Source organism: Mytilus trossulus, chromosome 7 (genome assembly GCF_036588685.1).
Source record: "Mytilus trossulus isolate FHL-02 chromosome 7, PNRI_Mtr1.1.1.hap1, whole genome shotgun sequence".
In the NCBI taxonomy this organism is placed as follows: Eukaryota; Metazoa; Mollusca; class Bivalvia; order Mytilida; family Mytilidae; genus Mytilus; species Mytilus trossulus.
In genome coordinates, this window is record NC_086379.1 from 73650888 (window position 1) to 73673792 (window position 22905).

General features: G+C 31.6%; 1 protein-coding gene across 5 annotated transcripts; it reads left to right on the forward strand.

Moving 5' to 3' along the window:
* The first annotated feature begins 1354 nt into the window (after window positions 1-1354).
* Window positions 1355-22259, forward strand: LOC134725771 (uncharacterized). Of its 5 annotated transcripts, none has more exons than XM_063589909.1 (4): window positions 1355-1451; window positions 6849-7969; window positions 16393-16563; window positions 19350-22259. In XM_063589909.1, the coding sequence occupies exons 2-4, from the start codon at window positions 7201-7203 to the stop codon at window positions 19907-19909; spliced, it is 1500 nt and encodes a 499-aa protein (XP_063445979.1). In that variant the 5' UTR covers window positions 1355-1451; window positions 6849-7200; the 3' UTR covers window positions 19910-22259. The 5 variants fall into 5 exon arrangements, with proteins under 5 accessions (XP_063445979.1, XP_063445981.1, XP_063445980.1 ...); XM_063589911.1 differs by having other exon boundaries at window positions 1356-1445; XM_063589910.1 differs by having other exon boundaries at window positions 1362-1489.
* The last annotated feature ends 646 nt before the right edge of the window (window positions 22260-22905 follow it).

Genomic DNA, 22905 nt, shown 5'->3' on the forward strand with positions numbered 1-22905 from the left:
GTTAGCAACGTCATTACCTCCCCTGTAACTGTATCGTATGCAAGCATATAAGTCCCAAGTAACACCTTCACTAGAGTATGCTTGCTCTGTTTGGGATCCATACTTACAACAAGACATAGATAGCATTCAAAAGTTCAAAGGAGAGCTGCGCGTTTTTTAAACTTGTTACCAACAAATACAGAAACACCAAGTCACACTTGAACGGCCAACTAAAATAGACACTTTTAAAGTGTTTAAAAAGTGTTCAAAATCTTTCGGCAGATGAACTTGAAATCAGCCCTTACCGGACCTACTCCTTTATATAAACTTGAAAAAGGACCATATAATTGATATTCATGTCAACCCCGACGTGAGTACAATGACTTGGATCGGAGTGTTTCAGTTTTAAGTTAGTGACTACTTTGGATTTATATTTTACACCTGACTACTACGGGTTGTTACACGGCATTGACTACCAATAAGAGTCTCCTATGGGCTAGGTCTTCCGCCACTCTGTTTTGCAAGATGCCAGAACACAACCGGTCTAGATTTTAATAATATGTACACATTTTGAGGAATGCTATTCATTTGTAAGACGTTTTCTTCTTAGTGAGAAAAGCATATCTTTTGTAGATTTTATATCGATTTTTTTTAAATACATAAAATTAACAATGTTTGAATAATTCATTTAATTATTTCAATTACTCCATATAAGGGGAGAAAACTCAGGTCACCTTATAGGGGGTACACGACAACTCGTACTTTCGGCATTTTAATTTTGTTTTCAGTTTGGGGTGGGGGCATTTTATTCTTTTGTTTAGTACCAACAAAATGACTTTACCCCAATATATTTATATTTCGTGAAAGCGTTAAGAGAACGATGTTCGTTAAATTTATTGTCACACTTTGCAGTATCCATGGATATCTAATCTATAAAAGAAAATGAAAATTTTCAGTGTAGTCCTTTGTACCGGCAACATGTAACTTATAAAAAAAGCCCCGTGACCCATTTATTATTTTAATAATGTTAAAAACAACATCATATGAACATTATTTTGGCAATTTTAATTGAGACATTGGTCTACCTCTACTACTGCAATTGATACTGTACATTTTTTATAATTTTGTCCTGCCGATGATTAGATAGAATTTTCAGGATAAAATGTCCGGGACCTTTTTTTCTGAAGCAGGGACTTTCTATACTTACTACTTAGTATAGAAAGTTCTTTACTAACTACTTAGTATAGAACGTCCCTGTATGAAGTAAGCATTATTTAGGTTATCTTAAACCGTTTGTGCTAAATATTTATCACCTATTAACAAAAATTATGGTGCGAGAAATTGAGACGGGTACGGGTCGTTTTACAGGTTTTAGCCTTTACCGGAAACTAAAAACTGTGTTACAAACAAAGACCACAGACCGCTCGCACTGGGCCTTTTTGATCTGGTAGATTGAAATTCGCATGGTATAGGTAGCTATTTTATGTTGATGAAAACCAAGTAAAAAAAAGTAATTACACATGCACGTATAAATTCGAAAAAAAAAATCATTATTGAAATTCTGACAGTCAGGCTGAAACAAAAACATAATTTCATAAAGTGTAAACACCAAACAAACACTGAAACAGACAAAATTATTTTTATATTCATATATTGCCAATCACGGCGCCAAAACATTATGACATTCTTATGACTTTTTCAAATAATTATAATGTCTTGAAAGATAGAAGCGATGCCCTTTACCATCAGTCATCTAATGGTGATTTCCCGCTACCTTTAGCGTCAAATTCATTAAAAATATTTGCCATAATTTGTTAAAATATACTTATCGTGATTTGTCAGACGCTGATTTGTCATCATCATTTGATTTTGTTATTGCCTAAAAGAAAGTGCATGTTTTGTCATTATGTATAAAAAAAATACAGTAAATGTTATTTGGCAAGTTATTTGTCATAAAAGTTTTGGCAAGTTATTTGTCATAAAAGTCCCCCCATTACCATGATTGCCCTTGATTACCGCACTCTCAAAATGCTATTTTTTAAATTTTTTTTTTTACTTACTACAGTAAGGCGTCAAATTAAAAAAAATAAAATAGCCTTTTAAGATGTCATAATTATTTGAACTACAGTGACACCAGTGTTTCCTCCTAGCCTTTCTACTTGTAGTGTTTTATAGAATATATATAAATAACATCATATATAACAAAACAAACACTGAATATAAAGTTTTTATGCTTCAAATATGTTAAAGAAGTCTGTATAACTCTCAAATAATTAATGAACATGTGAATTCTTGGTTTATAATATGAAAATATAAGGTGTTATTATTTGCAATGAAAACTGTATTTGCCACAGACAAAAAAATGATGATATTATTAACAACTAAAGTACACTGTATGATCTTCATTATTGATTAATTTTCACTCAAATCCTGAAATACCTCGTATTTCCATACGTGTGTATTCATCATTATTATCGAGATACAAAATACATTTTGTACTGTTGTTGATTTCATGGACATGATGGATATAGTTCTAAATAAACCAATTGCAAAAGTCTAATGTGCATGAATTATAAATTTTGTGAGAGCTTGAACATGTACATGCAGACTTCAGTATTAACATGAAATCAAATATCCATGAAATATAGTTCTTTATCAATTCGTCAAAAGTTGGTATCCACAAAAAATTAATGAACTTTGTAAAATTATGAATTTGAATTTCAAGGGGTACAATCAAAATCATGTGATGGATATACACACACCGGAAGTTACAGTCGAACTCGCCGTTTGAAAGGTTAGTAGTTGCATTTTCTTGTTTATATCAATTAAATTTTGATTGATAAGTTGGCACACCGAATGTCGAATAGTATGTAGTTTTAAAATACACAATTATTTCTGCTAGAAAGCGTGCAGTTATTGCAAACACTAGACACAGTTCCAAATTTTCGACGGATAACTTTGTCGAAGTGTTAACATTAACTGCACACTTTCCAGCAAGGATAATTGTGTATTTCAAAACTAGATAGTATCCGACATTCGGTGCACTACCTTATTTATTAAATTTTATTGATATAAATAAGTAAATACGACTACTTACCTTTCAAGCGGTCTGCTCGACTGTTACTTCCGGTGTGTGTATATCCATCACATGGTTTTGATTGTACCCCTTGAATTTCTTTGATCAAGACAAATTAAATAGAAAAATTAAAAAAGATACATGTAATAGCTATATGAAGACATGTCAATGTATTTAAAAGATAACTGTCGTCATTTTTTCTACCCATTTGACATCAGATCATCTCTAAGTTGAGTATAACACATGTATAATGTCTCTAGTCTTATAAACCTAGGGAGGAGAATTATCAGCTTGTCTATTTGATTTCAGTCTTGACCTTATTATCACGTTTAAGTGTTTGTAGTGTCCTTATGTCACCTATGTCTTAGTTAATTTACCAACATGACTTCCAATTGTGTAGATTAAATAAATCCTTGAGGATCTAGATTTATAAGCTACATTTGTATAAAATGGCCAAAGTGATTTAGATTTGATATGACCATTAATTCAAGAAGACAATAATTTTTGCTGTAAACAAATCTGTTAAAAAATGGTTTGTTGATAACCACAGTTTTTTGGTAAAAAATTATTCTGTTGTTATTTGTAACATAAAAAAATATAGTTAGAAATTGTTAAAATAATGTAGCTATAGGTTTTATGAAATGTAAAGGAAAATATTTTCCTCATAAAACATCTGATAATAGGTTTTACAACCTCCAGATGAAAATCGCATCTAGGTATAGAACTAGTTTCTACAGGAATATTTCTTGATTGATTTCTGCAAAAATGAACTAGTTAATGCTGACTTTTTCTTGATCATGTTGATTGATTGCCTTTCAAATTTTTATCTGACGACTAGATTTAAACCTGTCACTGAATTTAACACTACAACAGAACAAACATGACAAAGTTTTTACATGGGATCTTATCATACTCATTGTATGTAGACAACTAAAAGATATTTAAACCGTTCCTTAATTTCAACCAGACTTGACATGAATCATCATAAGGTGTCTAGTTTCCAAATTGTACCATGACTTTTCCTCAGAGGTTATAGTTCTCATGTTGAGGCAGTTTATGCACAGATTATGAGATGCAGGTTGAGCGATATGGGCTCCTCAGACCATTTATTTTAAATGTTTCCCTTCCTAGATCTGTGTTTTAAAGATTATAACTTAGTTTTTAAATAAATTTTTCCAGTCTGTTTTAAAATCCCATGAATTACTCCAATTAAATATATTATATAACTTGATAACCTTGGGATCATTTAAAAAATGAAGACATGTCTTTTGTAAATAATTACATATTGAGTCAGCCGTACATTTAAATGGACCAATTTGTCAAATTGTATGAGTTCATTTATATAAACATTTATACAAATCAAGTCTTATTTTTTATTGTGTGTTTTTCCCAATAACTGTGTGTAGGTTTTAAAAAGTTTCTTATTTTGTGAGTATTTAATTCAACACTATTTAAATTAATTGTATTTGTGTATAGAATGCATAGAACCACAGTAATATGAATCACATGTTAAAGAATTACTTCATTTTTATTGCACAGTTATAATTAAAACTTTGCATGTTTTTTTTATTGTCTCTCTCTTATATTTTGGAAAATAAGTTACAGGTTTTATGTAAGGGTATACATCATTAAAACTGTAACATAATAATAAAATAAAAATACATCAATATAGTTATAGGTGTTTATGAAATTTGATTTCGCTTATATTGTTGACTGAATGCAATTAAATTTCAATTTTGCTTCAGTCTGATATGCATGAAAAACTTTTCACAGAGAATTCAGTTATATCTTTATAATATTGACTCTATCATATCATGTTCAATATTACATCAATATTTGCAGTAAGAATTATATACTTTATTGCTTGCAGTAAGAATTATATACTTTATTGCAAGTAGAAGCTAGGTGTAGTTTTGGGTTACTTAGTAATTAATTGTCACACACCCTTTATATACATCATTATCATACATGTACACATGTCACAAAATAATATGTTATACTTATAACAGCCCCAAAATCATTTTTTTTTATAGAAAAATGAAAAAGTTTAGTTTGTTTTCTCGTTTTAATTGTTTTACATTGTCTTATCGGGGCCTTTTATAGCTGACTATGCGGTATGGGCTTTGCTCATTGTTGAAGGCCATACAGTGACCTATAGTTGTTAATGTCTGTGTCATTTTGGTCTTTTGTGGATAGTTGTCTCATAGGCAATCATACCACATCTTCTTTTTTATAGTATTGCATTATAAGAATAGTAAAAAGTAAATCAGAATTTGTAACATGGATAAGAAGTTAAGTTATAATGTAAATGTGTTGAACAAAGGACTGATTAACTGAGTTAATTGACTGAATATCAGGATGTCTTACCACAGAGTAGCGTAACCTGTTGAAATAATTGTAGAACCTGGAATCAAAGGTGGGTTATATGAAATCGTCATAATAATCAAAATAAAATGAAACTGTTTCTATCTATTTTGAGGAGAAAACTGCTTGGTTTATTCTATTACTATCTACGAAATTCAAATGTTCCTCTTAAACATGTTTTTGTCTTGGAAATGCTGGGAAATACTTGCCACTGGACATCATGTTAATCAATTAATCAAGTGTTATTGGAAAGTAGGAACCTTTGTATCAAATTAAATGTTAATAGCTATAAACAAACAGTCTTTCTTTGTCAGCCAGTATGTTCATAAATCCCTCCATCTGTATCAGGGAAGGTAGATATTCAATTACTGAATTAGATAATAAATCCCATGTTTAATGGATCACATTATTGTGATTATACTACATGTAGGTTATTTAACTAATTGAATCTATGTAGAGAACATTGATCATGATTTTAACAATTGTTCTGATTTGAAGAAATAAGTATAGCCATGGTAAGTATCTTGCTGACAGTATTAATCTTATTTTTACTAGGTAAGCGCTTCAAAGATATTATTTAGCACCTCTTGGTAAAATTGAAATGAACGCATGCTGAGGGTACTATCACATGTATAATTTTAAGAAAAAAGAATGGTGGTTTTGTTTGCAGACAACTTTTGTCTGTAGCATTGAAGAATTTATTTCCTGGTCTTTGTTTATTTACTTGTGATATTGACATTAATATCAGGTTTCTTTTGGAAAGGTTGAAGGGTATAAAAGTTTGATGTATTTTTAACAATCTGTCATTAGATTGACATTGAGTGATTGGTGGTATTATAAAGCTTCAAATTTATGTCTTTAATTATACCTTACACTAAATTACCTGTGGTTATTATGATAAAGCTTTGTCACACCTGATTGGACACAATATTGTTTTCTATTAGGTCTATTACACCTGAAGTAATACATAACAAATGAAAGCAACATAAAGAGATATTTTTTGTGCTATTACAAATATATATAATTTGTTATGTATTGCATCTATAATTCAATCTTATGAATATTATTATTAATAAAAGAGTCTAATTAAATGTACTATTTTATTGTACAATTAATAACCTGAATACACAAAATCAGCTGTCCATAAGTATATCAAGGTAAACTGTCTCAAAACAGGTAAAATATTGTTAATTTGTTATTTACATAAACTGTGGTTATTATCTTTGTATACACTTATTTACTCTGCAATAGTCCATTGTGATATTCATTTTTAAGAGAACACGTTTTGTATGGAGCTTAGTTCAGAACAAAGAAAAGTATGTATATGACATACCTTGATGTAATACATCTAAAGAGTTGTAATTATCCAACTTTACCTTATGTTACCTATATTATACCTATCTTTTACCTGGATTTTTCTTTATTATAGATGGTCAATAATATACAAATTGTTCATACCAGACAATGACAGTTTTATGACAAACACAGATCATAAGAGGATTTACAGCAAGGGATAAGGATTAAATTAAATCTGGCTCAACAAACTACTATACACCTGTACAAAAGGAAATCATATTTTAAACTAGGACTATTTTTGCTGATGCGTTCAAAGACAAACTATACTGAGGATGTTTTACAATGCGATTGTAAATTTGTTCATATTGTGATGATCATGGACCTAATGGCAGTACAACATGGCCCCAGGGTAAATTGACTTGTGCTCTTGTCTTTGATGTTATCTTGAATTTATCATCCTGATTATATAACCAAATAAAATCATAATGATTAACGTAGGACAATCTGTCACTCAGGCGACAAGAAGAGATGAGGGCACACGCACAACAACCGAGGTGAGCAGCTCCAGTGGCTCGTCTTTTGATTCATCCTCTAGTTCTACAGTGACGGCACAGGGACATGCTGCCACACAGCCACATACTCAAGCTGTAAGACCTGACCATTCAAGTAATCCACAAACTAATGTAGCAACATCTCAGCATAATAGTAATATGCCTTCCACTCGCCATATCACGACACATGATCCCAACTCTGGAATTTTTACAACTCGTGTTGAGATACGTCATGAAGCTATTCCAGACTTACTGCACTCACATGTTGTGCCATCACAGCACTCACATGGGGTGCCATCGCAGCACTCTCATGGTGTGCAATCACAGCACTCACATGGTGGGCCACCACAGCAATCAACTCAGGCACCTATTGTTACTCGACATGGACAACAAGTAAGACAACCTCCACCTGCACATCTTCTTAATCAACGAGGTCAAGTACACGTGCGGCATCACCCATCTCGCCAAATACGACAACATCAACAACAACATAGACGGAGAACAAGATCTCGGTCTCATAGTAACAGTGAAGATGAACCTTGTAAGGCTGGATGCTTGTCATGTTTAGCAGCCTCTACATCTTTTCGATGGATTTTAGTAATTTTATCATTATTAGGAGTATGTTGTGTTGTGACTGGAATTGTCCTTGCTGCTCTTCATGCTGCTGGGAATAGTTTTCTGTTTTTAGCAATCATGTTTATAGGTAAGTTCAAAATATAAAAAAATGGTTATGGTTTTGATATATATATACAAATGTATGTTATTTGAGTCTCAGCGATCACCAGTGAGGTATACATGTGGTTATATTTTTATAGGTTTAAATAGGATTTAGTTTTGTGTATACTTCTGATAAAGGCTGACTGCAGCTGGTAATGCAGTTAGTTCAATATAAGATAATAAATAATCTGAATTTTCTGATTAATAATTACCTCAAGAAAGGGTTACATGCCTTATATCTTCCATTTACAAGATTGTACACCCAGCAGACTTCGCTAAAACTTCTCAAAATATTTTTTTTTACATAATGTTATGGATTTTGTCATAAGAACCATTATCAGTTGAAGCAATCTATTTCATTATGAAACTTTAATTTACTCATTCAATTTATTCTATTCTTCATTTCTCTTGAGCATTGCCTAATCCGATGAAAATCTAGCCAATATTAAAATCAATGGATTTATTATATGTCCAACCTTTAATTGGAGGATTTGTGAAATAAAATTCTCTATTAGATTACATGTATACAATTAAAAGTGGTTTAATTTATAATATACAGTAACATTTGTTGTGCCTTATTTTGTATGATCTTCATTGTTGTTTGATTTGACAAAATTGAATTTCATATTAAATTTCATCAATTTAATATTACAATTTCCATTTTAATTTCTGAAGGACAATGTAGCTTGTGTACAGGTAGTAAATAAATTAAAAGTTATAAGTTATGATAGGAATCAAAGATTACATTGATTCATTTAACTTATGATTCAAAAGTTAGTCTTGGGGAAATTATAATAACCATATAGAGCCCAAGCACACCTCCCTTATTTAATAAATACATACATGTACTATCATTTATAAATAAGAAATTAAAATGAATATATATGCCTCAGTTTTCATAAACATAACATTTTCAAATAACTTACAAATATACTTTTGTATTTTGACAAGGCTTAAGCATGGTTTATGTATAGCAAAGTTATTGTGATATTTTCATTGAATAAGTGTAAGTTGATATTATGTGGTAGATGCCATCAACTTTTAGTGCATTAAACAAAATTAATAATGTTGCTGCACTTGATTTAACTTTGCATATAAACACTAGTACATAAAGTTGATAAGATATTACAAGCACATGGAGACTTGCATACACATTTTATTTCAGCAAAAGGTTTCATAAGTTTTGTATGAATCTTTAAAACACCATTTTGTATCTTCCTATTATAATATTTGAATAAATGAAATGTTGTGAACTAGATTGACATGGATTGATTTTATCATCAGATCATTGGCATGATTGGGTATGATATATGGACCATGTGTTAACAATCCATCATGATTTGCCTTAGGATATTTTAAGAATGAACAGTAAGAGAATGTCAACATGCATACATGTACATGTATTTTCCTTATTGCTTGTCTTTCCTTGTTGTCTATGGTTCCTCAGTGTACCATGAAAGATGAAATAATTAGTCTTGAAACAGATGTGGATCCAGGTTTTTGAAATGGGGGAAATTTGGCGGGGACACTGACAAGGCAACATTATGAGTGGGACTATGCATAAACAAAAAATAAAATGTGCTAGATTGGAAATTAGATGAAAGGGGCCAGATAATTGATCATACAAATACCTTTTAAGGGCAACAGGATTATAAGTTTTAAAATCTAGGTTTTTGGTTGTTGGATTGAGCCGTTGCAGAAACTTATAAAATAAATAAAATTTCAAAATCTTCACACATGATGTTGACATAAGTTTTTTTCTTCAAACTCTTTTAATAAGCTTCTTATGTATTTCTTTCTTTCTTTCCAAACTTTGAATATTCTTACTACTAGATTTATCTTTAAAAGTACAAATTTAGAATGTTTGATGATCATACATGTATGGAAGGGCTTTTCTCTCAGTCCTAAATCACTTCACTTTCAAGCAATATCTTTCTTGCTATAATCTGATACATTGTACTTTAGCTTAAAGTTGAAGTGTACTCTTCCTGTTTGTCTATGTTGTTAAGAAGGATAAGACTTGAAAGTTATATGTTGTATTTCCTGTCTTAAAATAATCCTGCATACTATTTCCCTTATCCTTTATACGTGATATATAACTGGTTTGCTAAGAGATAGGAAACTAATGGTACATTTTTGTTGTTGCATTAACACATGTGTAGTACAAATGTACTTACTTTTGTTGTTGGAGTGCTGTCTCATTTACATATATATTATTTAAATAATATCCCACATTTCATATACATTTGTACATACATCATACATGTATTAAACTATATAATTTTCTAGTATTAGGAGTTAATAAATGATAAGTAATGTTTTAGGAAAGAGGGTTGTATACTGTACACAATTTAACCCAAAAAATAGGGGCGTATTGCATTTCCGCTAATTTTTCAAAGTCCCAATACTACGTTTCCGCAAATTTAATGTATACATTTCTGCAACTTGTATTAAATAATAAATTTTATTACTTTTCCGGGAATTTACCTGGTAAATCATAAATATTTGAATACAATTATATAAGATAAATATTCTATTTTATTTATTTAATAAAGAAAAGGTTCTGATCTTATATCTTCAATATATAAGATATAACTAGTTGACCTTGGTAAGGATTTTGGTAAATGACTAACACATTTCTTTGGTTTGTCTTACTTGCCAACTGACTTGATTAAAGCATGCTTTGTTTAAATAAATAGCTGATTCTCCATCTGACGGTAGATACATAAAGTTTGCGGTTTACATCTTGGAGTTTTATAGAGATAGCAATTTGAAATTTCCACAAAACATTTGGGCATCACCTCCTGACCCCGACCAAAAGATAACAACTAATGGTGCCGAGTCTTTTCATGCCCACACGAAAGAGCAGAGTGACGCAAGCCATCCTAACATTTTTGTCTGTGTCGATGAGTTATTGAAACTGCAAACAGCATCTTACATAAAGATGTGAACTCTAACTGTAAAAGTACCCGTTCGAAAATATGAAAAGGAGAAGATGAACAAAATACAAAACTTGTAAACGGTGAATGTACTACTGTGGACATTGTACGACGTGTTGGCTACAAATATTCTGCCAGAACTGACATGAATTCATATCAAGATATAGCGAATCAGTGCCGACTTTTGAACATACATGTTCATCCATTTTAATGATGAATTTTACCTGCATGTTTTGATGACCTTTAACTTAATAAATTTTGATTTTTTTATTATGGATTTCCTGTAGATCAACAGGTATTCCATAATTATTTGCAGAAAAGTAATAATTTATTTTTTGCGGAATAGTTACTTTTTTTCCGGAAAAGTAAGATATTTATTTGCAGAAACGTCATCTTTTTTTTCCGGAAAAGTAATGCCAATTTGCGGAAACGTAAAACACCGAAAAATAGATGTTTGTATTATATTGAATCGGAAAAAGGACAAAATCTTGAAAATGTCTAAATTTGGTGTCACTTCTTAGCTGAAGATAATTCTGGAATTAAGTGCAATATGCATCTGGTATTTTATTGTGGTCCATGACCTTAGACCTTAGAAAATTTATAAAGTGGTAAATACCTATCTTGGTTTCATAGCTACTGATAGTTCTGGTTCACTGAACAGGGTGTTTGGACCTACACCCATCATTACATTACTATAATATATACATATCTTCTGAAGGATCTCTTTTAACTCTAGCATTTCAATATGCATATATCTAGCCCAGATCTATCTTATGACAGGTTAGTGGATACCTCAGAACTTAGTGTATTGACAAGTGGTCATTTGATACACAAAATCTATATTACCTGACAGGTATACTTTGTCTTTGGACCTCCAGGTAAATACAAGGTGCTGATAACATGGCCAGTTTAATTAAGATATATATTCCCTATACACCTGTATAGGATAAGGGAAAATTTATATAGATAAATTGGAGTTAGGCTGGTATACTTGCCAGACAGTTTGATGTAATATGGATTATAGGGTGAAAATTTGACATGATTGAAGTTTGATAACAGTCTGTATATGGTTTGAGATAGACCCCTACTGAGTATAAGGAAAGTTCTTATCAGTAAATTGGTGCTGTTGCTAGTGTTTTTTTCACTGTTTCATTGATATTTCTTGATAAGATTTGGCAAAATCATTTAATATTTATTTTTTTATTGAAAAATTAAAAGCTTTCCCTGATAACTGTTTGTATAACAGTCGAAACACATATAAGATCAATATATCTGTAAAAAATAAATCTCCAAATTCTAAGCTTTTGAATAAAAATTTGGAACAGTCATGCCAGTATTCTTCAAACCCCATAAGTATAGGAAACATACATAATGCAACAAACCATGAACTGAGGGTTATTGTGATTCTGAAAGATTTAACGGTTATTATTTGGCACGTTTTATAATTTTGGGTCCTCAATGCTCTTCACCTCTATATTCTATTTGTACGTATTTGGCTTTCTAAGTATTTTAAACTGAGCATCACTGATGAGTCGAATGAAGGTAGACGAAACGCATAATTGGCATATCAAATTATAAGCCTGGTACCTTTGATAACTAATTAGCGTAAATGTCATTAGTTTTCTGGAAACATTGTTTTTTTTCTTTCTTTCTGGATGATAGTAATTGTTTCTCTTCACAGAATCCTGTAAATCCATATTGTGCAGGTCGAGTTTTATATTGACAGTAGACATTTACCTTTCGGGTAATGTAGCAGATGGCGATATCGGTGATCACTTAAAAGTCTAGATCACCTCAATCTAGTTTTGTTCTGTTGACACATATATGTATGTATATGTCTCTGGTTGACAAGCGAACATACCAAATAAACCACTGTATGCATGGTTTGCCTTTACCAAAAACAAATAGAATATATAAATGAAATGAAAAGGACATTAAATCAATATTATTTGCGTTAATTACTCTAGTAATTAATTAATCCTTGGGGAATGACAAATGAGAGCATTCAAGAAAAAACCAAGTTTACACTGTATAATTATGAATTAGTGTTATAGTATTTGTCATAAAAACAGTATAACATTTGTTTTCACTTCTTTGTACATATGTTGGTAACAATTTTTTAGTCTTGAATTGGTACTTATTATCAAGCTACTGTAAGCTTATATTTTACAATAAAGGTGAACATTGCCATAAAGTTTTATGACAGTGTCCTTACACTTTATAATCAATATGTATACATGTACTTCAGGGTAAATAGGGTAGATATCTTTATGGATTTTCAGTGATCAAATGTTCTAGTTTTGTATTAGAATTGTAAAATCATATACACATCATACACTTATGGAAAATTTGTGATACAGTTCAAATAGTTAGGTAGGGGCCTACTGAGATGGAGGACAGGAAATTGGGAATAATCCTAGAAAAGGATGTTTTCATTGGATAGGGACATGAATTTTGCCTTGTGACATGCTACCTTTGGACTCCCTAAAGAGTTATATAACACAGCAGATAAATTATGGTTTAACAACATCATGTGGTGACAACCTGTGGATCTGTAAAAGGGGGGTGGTAGTAAAATTCGCAGGGGGTTAATGGCATCATGTCTACAGTTATTGGTGACATCATCTATTAATGTTGTTGTGCTACATTGTTTATTTTCCTACAAACACAAGCTACAAGTTTCCACATATGACAAAAAATCCTTATATGGTTCGCTACTGGCTCCCTAGAGTGAATTAAATCCATCAGCCTCACCCCTATGGATTTTACTACATTTGTAACCCTCTATGAATGAAAGGGGGTCAGTAGGGAATCATTATAGAACTTATAGTTGCAAGGGTTCTTAATTTACAGAGAACATTGTATTCTCTACATGAGGCAGTGGATTTTATGTCCTTTACCTGGACTTTGCTGCATATTTGTACATCCCTCACAACCAAACATTATCATTTTGTACCTCTTTAGTAAGGTTTTTTTCCTGGGAGTCAGAAGGAAACGAAAAGTGACCACTGTCTATTCCTCAGTCACCCTTGGGGTTATGAGCCTTAGTTACACCATCACTAACCAAGCTTCATGATCTATCCCATGCATTAAAGCATATTCAATTCATATCATCCTGATTTTTGCAAATGATCCCTTCTGTAATGATGACTGACTAAATTGATTTGCTCTACCAACTTGTTCACCCTAATTACCAAGTAGCTTGAGCCCTATTTTATTCTGAAATTTATTTTTAGTGTCATAAAAATCATTTCAATCAAGTTCATGAATTGTTTTACATCTCTGTGTCAGAATATTTCTTTCATTTTTAATGTCCCATTGCTTGTTTCTAATACATAGTTTTATTCTAAGTTATGTGTCACTTTCATATATTGTTATACTTTTATGCATTCCTACATGTCCAGTGCAAGATAGTCATGAAGATATATAAATATCTTTTAAATTTTCATTTACAGTTATCCAGGATTATTTATTTCTGATTTTGGTTTTATTGCAGTCATAAAATATTGGGGTCTAACTCGAACATATTTAGTGCTGTGATATAAATCTTTAAAACCAACAGTACCAGCAAGTGTTCTTACACCAATTGGCATGTGTAGTGAAGTTTAAACAACTTGTTTTGTTCAGGAAACATGCACTGTTACTTAAAATAGATCAAACATTAACAGATAAATTCATTGCTTCCGACTTATGTTGTGCAAACAGATTTCTTAAAGAATACTTAGTATTCATAAGATAATGTTTACACATGGACAAAGTTTTAAGGATCTGTTGCGTTTGTCATGTCTATCATTGTCCTTTCAATTTTTAACAGGATTTTTGTGACAAAAATGTCGGTTATTGATTTGGGGATGCTCGGCGGGCGGGTAGGCGGGCGGTCGGGCGGGCGGCAATCAAACGTTGTCCGTGCATTAACTCATGAACCTTTCAACCAAAGCTTTTAAAATTTTAATATGTTGTTACTGACAACTAAATGAAGGTCAAGTTCAATAATGGCGATTTTGACTTTTACCGTTCAGGAGTTATGGTTCTTGAAAGATTGAAAAATGGCGTTTCCAGTCGTGTCCGTGCATTTACGCATGAACTGTTCTACCAAAGCTTCCCAAATTTTAATATGTTGTTACAGGTGACAAAATGGAGGTCAAGTTCAATAATGACGATTTTGACTTTTACCGTTCAGGAGTTATGGTTCTTGAAAGATTGAAAAATGGTGTTTCCAGTCGTGTCCGTGCATTTTCTCATGAACCATTCAAACAAAGCTTTTCAAATACTAATATGTTGTTACTGAAGACAAAATAGAGGTCAAGTTCAATAATGATGATTTTGACTTTTACCGTTCAGTAGTTATGGTTCTTGAAAGATCGTAAAATGGGGTTTCCAGTCGTGTCCGTGCATTTACGCATGAACTTTTCTACCAAAGCTTCCCAAATTTTAATATGTTGTTACTGATGACTAAATGGAGGTCAAGTTTAATAATGACAATTTTGACTTTCACTGTTCAGGAGTTATGGTTCTTGAAAGATTGAAAAAAGGTGTTTCCAGTCTTGTCCGTGCATTTTCTCATGAACCATTCAACCTAAGCTTTTCAAATTTTAATATGTTGTTACTGATGACAAAATAGAAGTCAAGTTCAATAAAGACAATTTTGAGTTATGGTTCTTGAAAGATCGTAAAATGTTGTTTCCATTCACGTTGTTGCATTTACTCATGAACCATTCAATCTAAGCTTTTCAAATTTTAATATGTTGATACTGATGACTATATAGAGGTCAAATTTGATATTGACGATTTTCACTTTCACCAGTCATCAGTAATGGTTCTTGTGATATTGCCAGGACACAAATAAATGCTAATAAATCTGGTTTGCTGTCGTTGTGACAGCCTCTTGTTGTGTGTTATATCATCAAAATAAATCTCAATCAAAGAATATTTTCCTATTTATCCAAACGCATTTCTTATGTTGTCCTTCAGAAAGTGAGAAATAGGGAAACATCATGCATTCATACAGCATATAACATGGTTTTTAATTGGCATAAGGGAGCAACCCCTTTAACTTCAAGGGAAGCGGTTACTGTATTTTTATCCTGAGTCAGATTTTTCCCCCAATCTGTTATAATTAGCATGTAATCACCAGGCAGTTTTTTTTTTTCTTTAAATTATTTTTTTTGCCAGGGCATCTTATAAATAAACTTACTGTAAGGAATGGAGTTTACTCCTTGTTGAAGGATTTGCAGTGACCTATAGTAGTCTTCAGCCTCATGCTTTGGTCCTGATCTATAGTAGATACATGTAGTTGTCTCATTGACATTAATTATACCACATCTGCTTTCAATGAAATAATAACGGTATATAACTAGTGAATGATAAGCAAGCAGCAATAAAAAAAATCAACCATAAAAAGAAGCACTTTTTATGTCAAAAGTTTTAACTTTCAGTAAAAACAAACTATTAAGAATTTCTTATTTTCCAGGTTTGGGTGTTCTATTGGTTGTTGTAGTAGCAGTTGGATGGAAATGTACACCTAGAGGTCATGAACCTTTACATGCATTGTTTGGTCTTGGTGATTTTCGAAGGCGGAGAGGGGGTAGAAGAAGAGGACGAAGACGTGGTCATCAGAGAGGAGATGAAAGGTGGTATGGAGGTAGGTTCACAAGTAAAATATTTAATTATAGAACTGAATAGTATATACATCTAAAAAAGAAGATGTGGTTTGATTACCAATGAAACAACTCTTCACAAGATACCAAATTACACAGAAATTAATGACTATAGGTCACTCTACATCCTTCAACAATGAGCAAAGTCCATATCTCAAAGTCAGCTTTAAAAGGCCTTGAAATGACAAACTTAAAGCAATTCAAATGAGAAAAACTATACGGTCTAATTTATATACCAAATGATCACTGAAAAACAAATATGTTAACACAGCAACAAACAACAACCACTGAATTACAGGCTCTTGATTTGGGACAGACACATACAAATATGGCAGGTTAAACATGTTAGCAGGCGCCCAACGTACTATTTTATATGCTGAGAAATAACACTGTGATATCTTCTATCATGACTGGCTAACACATTCTAAATCTTTAGTAATGAATTAACATATTGTGACAAATTTGTTGAAGTGAATAATACTATTGTAGTTTGTTTCAAGGAAGTAAATGGTCAGATCAGAATTTTCATTCAGGAATTAAGTGTCAGCTCTTTTGAGAGAAGATTCATACATATATGTCTACCTTTTTACTATGAGTGAAAGAAGTTATGGGGTCATACATGTTAAACCTAAGTGAGACGGGTCATACATGTTAAACATAAGTGAGACGGGTCATACATGTTAAACCTAAGTGAGACGGGTCATACATGTTAAACCTAAGTGAGACGGGTCATACATGTTAAACCTAAGTGAGACGGGTCATACATGTTAAACATAAGTGAGACGGGTCATACATGTTAAACATAAGTGAGACGGGTTATACATGTTAAACCTAAGTGAGACGGGTCATACATGTTAAACCTAAGTGAGACGGGTCATACATGTTAAACATAAGTGAGACGGGTCATACATGTTAAACCTAAGTGAGACAGCATTGTTAAGCTTGATGTCTGAAATAAAGCAAGCTATTTAAAGAATAGGTCACATTTTTACGCACTGTAAATTCATTAGTGTCTGAACTGTTATAATTTCGTGAATATAAAGTGCAAAAGAGTATGTCAAATTAGTGAGTGTCTAAATGTTACTTCGTGTATATAAAGTACAAAAGACTATGTATTTCATGATAGTCCTGAGGCATTGCCCTATATCTATGTGATATTTCCGTATAGACCACAATGTCTGTTGTAAAGTCATGTACATCTAACCTGACTCCACAAGTCTCTGTACATTTCTTTGTTCTTTACCACAGTATGTATGTTTTATTTAAAATCAACCCATGAGGAAAGGTTGTCCTCAAGCTGAAGTTCAGCCATATATTTCATTACTATGCAATGCCTGAAGGCAATGTTTTATTTAATGATGTATCATAAACATAATGTCAAACCAGATTATGAATCAAATTATATTTTTTTTACATTTCCTTGATAAATGATTTATAAAGAAATGAATTTAGTTCCACAGGGACATTTCATCCAGGTCGCTGAGCTAAAAACCTAAGTCATTATGAAATTTAAATTGAGATGAAAGCTTTGTTTACTTGTTAGTTTCCCTCAAGGTTAGATCTTTAAGTAGAGAAAAAAGCTTTTATAGCTACATGTAGGTGTGTGGTTGACTAGGTTCATTGTAAGGGACACTCATATGAATCCTAGTATTACTACTACTAGTATTAAAACTTGTTATAATTACTATTATTACGTTAGACTTTGTATTTTCGGGCAACTTTAATGTCATTGAAATGAGAAGAGTGTCTCAGTTCTGTTTCATTAAACCTTGAAACCTTTATTTTATTTCAAGATGTGTTTAAATTGTAAACAACACTTTATTTTTTTGCTATTCTTTATTGTTCCCCAATGTATTGAATTATTTATACATCCTTTTCTTTAAAATATTGGGGTTTGTCTGAGCGTTCCTAGTTATTGTTTATCAAGAAAAGTGTTTCAAATTAAAAAAAAATGTATAATTTTATGTATTGTTTTTGTGGTAGTTTATTGCTTTTTTTTAAACAGATAGAAAATCATAATGAAAATGTCAAAGATAATTTGAGATTATTTACGATGGTTACTGTGGTGGTTTATCTATATTGGAAGGTGCATCTATATGTTACAATGTACAATTGTATTTCTATTATTGGCGACCTCTGAAGCCATTATATACAATGCTGACATGTCAGTTGCTGATCCACCCTCATCCCGGGTTCCGCCAATGCATGTCATAACTTTAGTGTTTCATGTGGCTCCACATGGCATTACCAGTTGCAACTATCAAGTCCAAATTTAAAATTTTGCAACTCTTAGCAGTCTTGACAGTAGTTATTATTTGAATTTATGAGAGAGTTTATAAGTGAAACCTTGAAGGGTGAAGGTTTACATTACCACAATAAATATCCAAACCAATAAAACTTACCTGCTAGTTAAAATCTCTATCAGATATACATGTACAAACAGAATGAACCGACGATATCCATTTACAGCAGAATGCAAGCTTGAGAAGTAAGATTTGAATTAAAAGTTGTAAAGAATCTTTGACATGAATAAAAGCATTTGAGGGTTTCACCTCAATGAGAAAGTAACCATGTAAATTAAAATAACAAAACAAAAAGACTTGTCAGTTGCACTGAATTTCAGGTACTCATAATTAATAATGTGCTTTTATTTATACTGAATGAATACATTGCATTTTGTTATTTTTAGTTTTGAGTTCTAGTATGTAGAAAATCTGTGAACAGACATGTTGACATGTACACCAGATAAATATTTTGATATATTTTTCAGGAGTTATGTACCCTGAATTTCAGTACCGCAGACCTCCCCCATCATACAATGCATCATTACAAGATTCCTTACATCAGTTAGCGATGGCTCAGAGTGCCATGGACATGGAAGAAGATGACATTCCAGCAGAAGACTATAGTTTACCAAGTTCTAATCCTCCGTCCTATAGATCTCGTGCCAGTACTGTGAGAACTGGTATACAGATAACATTTCCTCCAAATCGTGAAGGTCTTCCTAATTCCAGACCACCTACCTACAGGTCACATGTTAGTACTCATCCCTCTCGACCTTCACTACCTCATGATATGGACTCTGCGGGAGGTGATGTTGCCTTTACTGGTCCCGATTATGATATAGCTAATATTGACGATGTGAATATGTCGCGTACTCACAGTAGACAGCCATCCACTAGTGCTAATTCACATAGTGCTAATCAGGGAGAACCTCTAGATCATATTGTTCAGCAAACATTACAAACGTTAGATGATGCCACTATAGAGGGACAACGAAGGAGTAATGATGACAATGATGATGATTACCCACAATTCACTGCTTTGTAATAACATGATTAGTGTAATTGGATCAAGATCAGGGATTGTAAAAACAGTCATGCTTTCTAAACTTGTGATTCTTGCAATGGCTCGGAAACATTCCAAAGTGATATCATAACACACTAAAACAAGAATTTCTGAAAGTATCTCTAGGAAAGTTGTCTTTAAGTGGCTCCTATTGAAAAGAGAGTTTATCAGAATCAGCTTTAAAGTAAAGCAACTGAATTTGTTTCCCAAACAAGAAAGTGTGGAAAGAAAAAGGAGTCCAGGTGGTTCAAAACATATCATATACTTTCTATGCAAATATAATTTTTCGTACAAAAATCATTGTGATATTATCATAATGGCAGCATTATAATTTAAATACACAATTCAGTATTTTCTTTAAGGCTTTCTAATGTTGTAGTTGGAAAGTTTTAATATAACTGTTTTGCTTTAATGATATCGTTTTATTAATAAACTAGTAGTAGTTGTGAAGCTGTGCAATAAATGGCAAAAGGATGAAAGTATATAGGTGATTTCTCATTCCATTACTTTTAAGATTTCAGTTTGTTTCGTAAAAAGTGTTAAGTTGTACATTGAAGGTGCTTAGTGCTATTTTAGAGCTTTAAGCCTTATTTCTTAAGTATGATTTTACTTATTTACACATTGTTGTAAATGTGTTAATTATTTTACGATTAGGATCAAAATCTTTTATTATCAATAGTTTTAAAAGTCATGTGTAAGCTTTTTTAAACAGAAATGTTTTTAGAATAATTTCAATGTAATGTATTGTAGAATATCTGAAAGTAAATGCTCTATGCCTGAAAGGCAAACAATATCTAGATGTTCTTAACTTTAATATTACATTGCCTTTTTTGCCATAGCTTATGTAAATATGATCTAGATAAATAGACAAGTCATACCTATAAACAACATCAAAGTAAAGATAAATTCATGCATTTTAATTAAAGCAGGTGCCCTCTTACAGCTACCATTAGGTTGATTATTAGAGTTCTCATCATTACTATTGATTTACAATTCTTTGTGTATAGCAGATACTGTGATGGTGAAATAACATATCATGTGACATATCATGTGTTCAAGTCTTTCAAAACAAGGATATTTCTTACAAGCGTTCAAAACAAGGATATTTCTTACAAGCGTTCAAATATTTCTTACAAGCGTTCAAAACAAGGATATTTCTTACAAGAGTTCAAAACAAGGATATTTCTTACAAGCGTTCAAATATTTCTTACAATCGTTCAAAACAAGGATATTTCTGACAAGCGTTCAAAACAAGGATATTTCTCACAAGCGTTGTATATCAGTTTTGTTTAATTAGTTGTTTCAAGATATATAGTGTTATTATGATCTTTTTACAATACCTGTACATCATTGTTTAACACATTTCATAAAACATTCCAATATCAAGAATATATAATATATTTTCATGTATAGAAAGAAGTAACTTTTATAGACATTAGGATCCCCATCACAAATATTTTAATATTTTTATAGGCTTTGTTATGAAGGAATTTTTACGACATAGGTTGTCCCCTACAACCATCTATTATTTATTTCTTGACTTTTTTATGAACTTTTACACTATATTTGGTTCAAGGATCCTTTGGCTTCTTACACAAAGTCCACTTTCATGTGAAAATTTTAGAACAAGTTCTCTTTTATTGCCTTTATTTAACAACACAGTATCGCCTTTTAACGAGTGTTTTTATTTCTATCAACCTGTAAGGTTAAGATATTTGACATGAATCAAAACACATATTTTCTTTTTCTATCTGGTCAAAGTTGCAATCAGAAATATAAAAAAAAGTCTAGCTTTATACTATTGATAAATTTAGAAGGACCAGTAAATGCAATCAATTCAATAGCTCCAATTGACAAATTAAAACTTGCGAATGTGAAATTACTATTCTCTGATCTCAACTATACCCTGCCTATACTAAAGAGCCAAAAATTTGACTTTCCATAGATCTGATCTTCAATGAATTCCATAGGATAGACTATCTGTGATTAATGAAATATCTCAGCATATCAACATGATGTAATATTTTATCATAATAATTAAGCTGGTATTGTTTGGTAAACCTGTTGTCATCATATGTACACAATACCAAGGGAGATTATTCTTTGTAATTTTGTAATTTGGTTTTGTTAAGCCATGGTTTAAAAAAAAACACAATGGGCTTGTCTTTTGTTGTCTCTATCTTTTTTTGTAAGGAAATATACCTGTCTCAATATACTGGAGTATGGCAAAAATTTGTAAAATATTTATTGTACATACATGTATGTACTCTTTGCCATTTAGGATTTTTGTTTCTCAATCCTTTATACATTTAAATTGGTGCATCAGCTTTTTTTTTTTTTAATTTCATCTTCTTTTTGAAATGATTCTTGCTTAGTCTTAATGAGACATTTTCTAAAATATTAATTAAAATAAAGATAGTCGTTATAGAGAATCATGAAAAACAGAAAGCTTATTTTAAATACAATCAACTGTTTTCTAGACTAGATATTTTCTTTTTGAACTCAGATTCTCCTCGAAAACACAAACTTGATTGATTATAATTATGATACTACAAATATATTTGAGATTTTTGTTGGGTGTGCCAAAGATTTGTATATAAATGAGAAAACTGTTATTATTTTTGTGTTAAACTTTTTTCAGACACAACTGATTAAGAAAGAATTGTTTTGTTCTTTTATTTTTAAGATCTATTTAACTGACAAAAATAAGATTTGCTTAGAAAAAGGTGTTATTTATGGATGCTGCAAACTAAGAAAGGGAGGGGGTAATATTAGTATACTCTGGGGAAAAGGGTTGAGGGGGTATTTTGGATACATTTTTGTTAATTGGCAATTATGATTTTTATGTAATTCATAAAAAACGTTTTAGATGCAGTGGAAATAATTTTTGTAGCATGTTTTTTTAAAACCGTTAAGAGGCATTTGAATGTATGTTTTATTGCCAGGTTTTCATAGATATTTTTTAAGAAAATGATTTT

Excerpts from the sequence above, each read along its gene's own strand:
- LOC134725771 (XM_063589909.1), top strand. The coding sequence starts at position 7,201 with ATGATTAACGTAGGACAATCTGTCACTCAGGCGACAAGAAGAGATGAG. Across the intron at positions 7,970-16,392 it reads TTTAGCAATCATGTTTATAG|GTTTGGGTGTTCTATTGGTT; the intron begins GTAAGTTCAAAA and ends CTTATTTTCCAG. Across the intron at positions 16,564-19,349 it reads AGATGAAAGGTGGTATGGAG|GAGTTATGTACCCTGAATTT; the intron begins GTAGGTTCACAA and ends TATATTTTTCAG.